The sequence below is a fragment of the Phallusia mammillata genome, chromosome 1 (assembly GCF_965637545.1).
Source record: "Phallusia mammillata chromosome 1, kaPhaMamm4.hap1.1, whole genome shotgun sequence".
NCBI classification, from domain to species: domain Eukaryota; kingdom Metazoa; phylum Chordata; class Ascidiacea; order Phlebobranchia; family Ascidiidae; genus Phallusia; species Phallusia mammillata.
In genome coordinates, this window is record NC_137252.1 from 8,339,464 (window position 1) to 8,346,203 (window position 6,740).

At 37.8% G+C, this 6,740-nt stretch overlaps 1 protein-coding gene across 1 annotated transcript; it reads left to right on the forward strand.

Moving 5' to 3' along the window:
• The first annotated feature begins 1,824 nt into the window (after window positions 1–1,824).
• On the forward strand, window positions 1,825–4,159 carry LOC145213033 (putative aldolase class 2 protein PA3430). The gene is made up of 6 exons (XM_080081281.1): window positions 1,825–2,060; window positions 2,118–2,224; window positions 2,626–2,790; window positions 3,206–3,343; window positions 3,436–3,545; window positions 3,965–4,159. The coding sequence occupies exons 1-6, from the start codon at window positions 1,978–1,980 to the stop codon at window positions 4,112–4,114; spliced, it is 753 nt and encodes a 250-aa protein (XP_079937407.1). The 5' UTR covers window positions 1,825–1,977; the 3' UTR covers window positions 4,115–4,159.
• The last annotated feature ends 2,581 nt before the right edge of the window (window positions 4,160–6,740 follow it).

Consider the following 6,740-nt stretch of genomic DNA (forward strand, 5'->3'; position numbering starts at 1 on the left):
ACTTATACGGCAATGCCGAATTACTGGTTTTCACCTGAGTGAACATTAGATTGTATTTTGCCCAAAACTATAGAAACAGAAAACATGAAATGCGCACTAAGCAATATGTAATACGGAGGATAGTAACATGAAGAGGGTGGTTAAAAAAGTTATTTCCGCTTTAATTGGAAGATTTTTTGCAAATCTTTCATCAGTAAACTATCGGATCTTTTGTTTTGACAATCTAACCCTTCATGCTGTAACTCCATTGCTTTGATTTTTCAGCTTGACTTCTCATTTGTAACTGCGGTTTTTAGATACAGACACCATGTAGCAATTGCTAACTTGGTAACTGTATCGGTGTTGCTTGTTGTGAAAACACTGCACGGGCCAACGCCGCTTTTCATGGTTTAAACTGCTCCCGCATTGCTGCAAACTTGCAAAGAGCTTGCTAAACTATATTCATATTGCGAGCAAAAAAATCAGAGCCAATATGTTTGTGTAGAGCATAACTACGTTTCGACAAGTACTATTGTCATCGTCAGGTTATAAGAAATAAAAGCGACAGAAGGCACGCAACAGGGTGACGCACAAAGGTAAAAAAAGGCGACACGAAGTTAGAATGTAAAAGCAATTAACGGAGATAAAATAAAAACGCACGCGGAAAGGGTGCCAACGAGTGTACCCGAGGCAAAGCACGATACAAACTCTTGAATCTCTATACATACAACAACATAACCCGGAATTAAACAATGGCCAGGAATCAACACCACTCTACTTATTCAATATCTAGCCGTCGTGCTTTGCCTCGGGTACACTCGTTGGCACCCTTTCCGCGTGCGTTTTTATTTTATCTCCGTTAATTGCTTTTACATTCTAACTTCGTGTCGCCTTTTTTTACCTTTGTGCGTCACCCTGTTGCGTGCCTTCTGTCGCTTTTATTTCTTATAACCTGACGATGACAATAGTACTTGTCGAAACGTAGTTATGCTCTACACCAGTGGTTCTCAAACTTTTTATGCATGCGGCACATTAAAGAACTAAAATATGTTGTCGTGGCACACTTTGCAGGTAAACATAACAAAAGTTGTTTAAAAATGGTAATTTTCAACCTAATCGTGATGGGTAAGGATGCTTTCAATTAACAAATAACAAAAATATGAGCTTTGAAACGTTGTCATACACACCAGTCTTTCATTCTGAAGTCTTAAAACACCAGGAAATGTTTGCACTTTAAAACAAGAAGATTTCGCGGCACACTTGGAAACCTCACACGGCACACTAGTGTGCCGCGGCACACAGTTTGAGAATCACTGCTCTACACAAACATATTGGCTCTGATTTTTTTGCTCAGATTATTCAAAACCGTGAATAGTGTACCTATATTCATATTCATGTAAATTATTTGATGCATCAACTAAGATAAATAAAAAGGTTTTGTGACAATCAAGTTCACTTGTGTTACACGTTGTGGTTAACTGCACAAAGGAAAATCGGTAAAATATCCATTTCCTTGAAGGGATTTAAGGATTGCAAGTATAATGATGAATCTAAATTTTCATTTTCAGCAGTTTTTTTTCATTTGCGGCTTTGCACATGTACAAATATATAGACAAATTTCTTAGCATTAAATAGCCATACGTGCATTTGTGTCCCTGTATACGCACTTCAGCTTATTTGACGGCACAAAAAGTTGAAAGCAAACGCGGTACATCAGTAAACCACACCGCTAAGACAGCACCACGGTTAAATGCATAAATGGGTCTCTACCCAAACAAAATCGTATTTGCCTCAGGCGGAATGTATATGTACAGTGCAGACACATAAACTTTTTGCAAATATAGGGCACACATTAGACTGCCTGGTCTACTGTAATGGTAAGGGTTTCCAGCTTTGGTTGATTCCAAAAAGCGTTTATCTAGCACAGATCGTGTCTGTACATTAAAAGTTGCATATTTCTTGACTCCATAGATTTAGTTGATAATAATTCGTGCAAAAATGAGCACACTTCAGCACTTGGTAGCCAGGGATAATGCAACTGTCCGAAGAGAATTGGCAAAAGCATGTCGTGCTTTGGCATGGTGAGTTTTATGGTTTGTAAAGTTTGAAAAATGGTGACTCACAAGTGCTATATGCAGGTATGGAATGCAAGATTCTGTTACCAACCATGTGTCTGCAATTGCCAAATCAAAAGACGGAAACGGCATTGTGGTTCTCACTGCCCCATTTGGATTAATGTGGCAAGGTGTGTTTTGTTATCTATATGTTTTTCTCACATAGAATAAATTGCTAAAATAAAAAGGTAGGTTCAACAAAAGGGGTTGTGCGAACTTAAAACAGTCTATGAACGAAAAAAAGGAAACTAGAGTGGCAAAACAGGTTAACCAAACAAGCATAATTACTCTACAAAACGTAAATCGTGTTTAGTTGGTAATTTGCAGTCCAATCGGACGCCTTGGTTATAAAAAGACTCGGTAAACTTGGACCCCAACTTTAAAAGTTCCAGTTTTTAACCTTAACTTTGGCCCAATGGCATTTCCAGAACACAGTATTCAACACTAATGTACATTTTTTTGCGCATGTTCAATAAAAAGTACAAATCCATATCATGTAACTGATTTTATCTGTTGCAATTGTTTGGCACAGAGATCACTGAAGAATGTTTTTTTGAGATGGACAAAGACACAGGTGTTATGATAGGAGAAGGGCACGTGGCAAAGGTCACAAACCTGATGCATCTTGCAGCGCACAGAAGAAGACCGGACGTGGAAGCTGTATTTCACGCACATCCAGAATATGCGACTGCATTGTGTACGTAAAGGCAAATGCCAGGCAAAAAAATAACGCTGTAACTTTTCAACTTTTGTTGCACCATACCTGATAGGAATGATTTAGGGGTTGGACTAGTGCGGTGAGGTTTAAATTATAACCAAGTCTAATCGCACACTAAAGAACTATAAACATCAAAGTAGAACAAAGTAATCCGAACTTCATGATTTTTCTAATGGTTAAGCAAAAAATGCACAAGCCAAAGAATCCATAGAATTCCCTATCGGGAAATCGAACTATAGTTCGGAATTGTTTTTGGTATGTAGAAATGCAAAACTAGAAAACGTCACTAAGTCGGTGTTTGTATAAGCATTTAGCGTCTTAAAACGTCGCAATTTTAGTATACAGCAGCATGACAACTGCATTATAAAGAACATGACTTTGCTTACACATCCAGGTTGTACAAAGGATTTTACTCTTCGATGTATTCACCCCAACAGTATGGCTATCATAGACCGGGTGGCCTACGACCGACAGTTTGACGGCGAAAAAGATTTTAATGTTGAATTCGACCGACTTGCTTCGTTGCTGGGAGGTAAATAATAAAATAGTTGACAATCTTCAATATTGCATTTTGTCTCAAATACTTGTCCTCACTGCATTTAAACAAACGCTTTTTGTTTGCAGACACTAATACCGTTTTAATGATGGAAAATCACGGTATAATGACTGTTGGTGATACGGTGGCAAAGGCGTTTGATTACATGTATAAGGTGGAAATTGCAAGCAAAATACAGGTTAGACAAAATTGGGTGTGGTGAGATTTTTTTTATATAGAACCGTCTCACGAAGTTTTATGAGATCAGTGAACCGGTTAGCATTACCGGTTACTGCAACAGAACCGGATAAAAAATATGACTTTTATGATAAAACCGACTGACAAAAAAATTGAATCCCGCTACTGGGTTGCCTTCATTTAACACTTATACCTTTTAGAGACTTCTTTTCACAATGAAAAATACGCCATTAAATGTATGGGCACTCACAAACAAATGCGTTTGCAACAAATTCTATGCCAAATCCAAATTTGTCCCTTTTTATAGAAGGTTTACCAAACAAAAATGCAATATTTCGCAAATTAGTATGTAAAAAAATCATAAGCCACTGTGTTTTGCATTTGTTTTACACAGTAGTAAAACATTTTATTTTTGCGTAGTTAAATGCGATGAGCTCTGGAAGAGAACTGAAAGAAGTCTCCCTCGCAAGAGCTGAAAAATTTCGTCCAGCATTTGCAGCGAATTTTCCTGATATCTGTCAAGCGCACTTGGATGCTGTTAATCGGATTATCCAATCTACCTGCAAATAAATTGGTTTTGGGCAAATACCCTAAGGGATTTGTAGCACGTTTAAATGGATATTTGCCTCCTGATATGTGGCTTGTTTTTGCTTAAGATCTATACAGCGTGGTGGTGAAAAGACACAAACAAATATTTCACGTACTTTTACTTGAATACTTATAAAAGTACTTGGAATTTGTCCCGATGATTTGTTGCGGAAAACAAAATGCCTACAAGAGCAAGGTTGGCGTTTTCAAACCCAATAACATTTACATTTACTTTACGTTTTTATTAAAGCATTGGTCGACGAGCAAATTTAGGAAAATTAAAAACCTTTCGTAAAACGCAACAGAAAACTTTGGGATAAACTACGAGGGCAAATGAAATATTTGTGGCGAAAACGAATTACTTGGGAGGCTGCCAATCCTTACACGTGCGTTTCTTAATTTACAGAGCTGCATAATATTTTGCCCGGCGGGCAGAACGTTTCGATTAGCAACGGTTTGATACAGTGCTGTTTACACATTTCTGTCTCCCTGTTGTAGCAAAATCTCGAAGACGGTTCAAGCTGATGACACTTAGGCTTATAATGTATAACTCAAGCTGAGGCTTATAATGTATAACTTTTTTTATAATTTTTTCGATGTCTTCCTTCCAGAGTTTCAAGTCAGGCCGGGCTAAGTTTGAATAAAATAGGCCTAATTTAGGCCCGACTTTGCCTTGGGTCTCATATGTAACGCAGTTTTACCAATTTTTATGCCTATTTCGGGCTTTCTTTAAACACAGTTACAAGTTCACTCCCGTTTAAGTGCGTGTACTTTCTGGTTCAGGCCGAGTTCAAGCCCCATCTCAGGCTTACTTAACTGTGGCTAAATTTTGCTTACTTGTTGTTGGTTAAAACATTGTCATACATGTATATACCGAGAAAAATTACAACTCGTCCTTTAATTCCTGAGTTGCAGTTATTAATACCGAGCATTTCCTCTCATTTGTACATTGCTTCTATATTGTTGTTGACTTTCTAGCACTTATACGGCAATGGCGAATTACTGGTTTTCACCTGAGTGAACATTAGATTGTATTTTGCCCAAAACTATAGAAACAGAAAACATGAAATGCGCACTAAGCAATATGTAATACGGAGGATAGTAACATGAAGAGGGTGGTTAAAAAAGTTATTTCCGCTTTAATTGGAAGATTTTTTGCAAATCTTTCATCAGTAAACTATCGGATCTTTTGTTTTGACAATCTAACCCTTCATGCTGTAACTCCATTGCTTTGATTTTTCAGCTTGACTTCTCATTTGTAACTGCGGTTTTTAGATACAGACACCATGTAGCAATTGCTAACTTGGTAACTGTATCGGTGTTGCTTGTTGTGAAAACACTGCACGGGCCAACGCCGCTTTTCATGGTTTAAACTGCTCCCGCATTGCTGCAAACTTGCAAAGAGCTTGCTAAACTATATTCATATTGCGAGCAAAAAAATCAGAGCCAATATGTTTGTGTAGAGCATAACTACGTTTCGACAAGTACTATTGTCATCGTCAGGTTATAAGAAATAAAAGCGACAGAAGGCACGCAACAGGGTGACGCACAAAGGTAAAAAAAGGCGACACGAAGTTAGAATGTAAAAGCAATTAACGGAGATAAAATAAAAACGCACGCGGAAAGGGTGCCAACGAGTGTACCCGAGGCAAAGCACGATACAAACTCTTGAATCTCTATACATACAACAACATAACCCGGAATTAAACAATGGCCAGGAATCAACACCACTCTACTTATTCAATATCTAGCCGTCGTGCTTTGCCTCGGGTACACTCGTTGGCACCCTTTCCGCGTGCGTTTTTATTTTATCTCCGTTAATTGCTTTTACATTCTAACTTCGTGTCGCCTTTTTTTACCTTTGTGCGTCACCCTGTTGCGTGCCTTCTGTCGCTTTTATTTCTTATAACCTGACGATGACAATAGTACTTGTCGAAACGTAGTTATGCTCTACACCAGTGGTTCTCAAACTTTTTATGCATGCGGCACATTAAAGAACTAAAATATGTTGTCGTGGCACACTTTGCAGGTAAACATAACAAAAGTTGTTTAAAAATGGTAATTTTCAACCTAATCGTGATGGGTAAGGATGCTTTCAATTAACAAATAACAAAAATATGAGCTTTGAAACGTTGTCATACACACCAGTCTTTCATTCTGAAGTCTTAAAACACCAGGAAATGTTTGCACTTTAAAACAAGAAGATTTCGCGGCACACTTGGAAACCTCACACGGCACACTAGTGTGCCGCGGCACACAGTTTGAGAATCACTGCTCTACACAAACATATTGGCTCTGATTTTTTTGCTCAGATTATTCAAAACCGTGAATAGTGTACCTATATTCATATTCATGTAAATTATTTGATGCATCAACTAAGATAAATAAAAAGGTTTTGTGACAATCAAGTTCACTTGTGTTACACGTTGTGGTTAACTGCACAAAGGAAAATCGGTAAAATATCCATTGTTGAAAATCTACCCTTAAAATCAGAAGGCTTCCTTGAAGGGATTTAAGGATTGCAAGTATAATGATGAATCTAAATTTTCATTTTCAGCAGTTTTTTTTCATTTGCGGCTTTGCACATGTACAAATATATAGACAAATT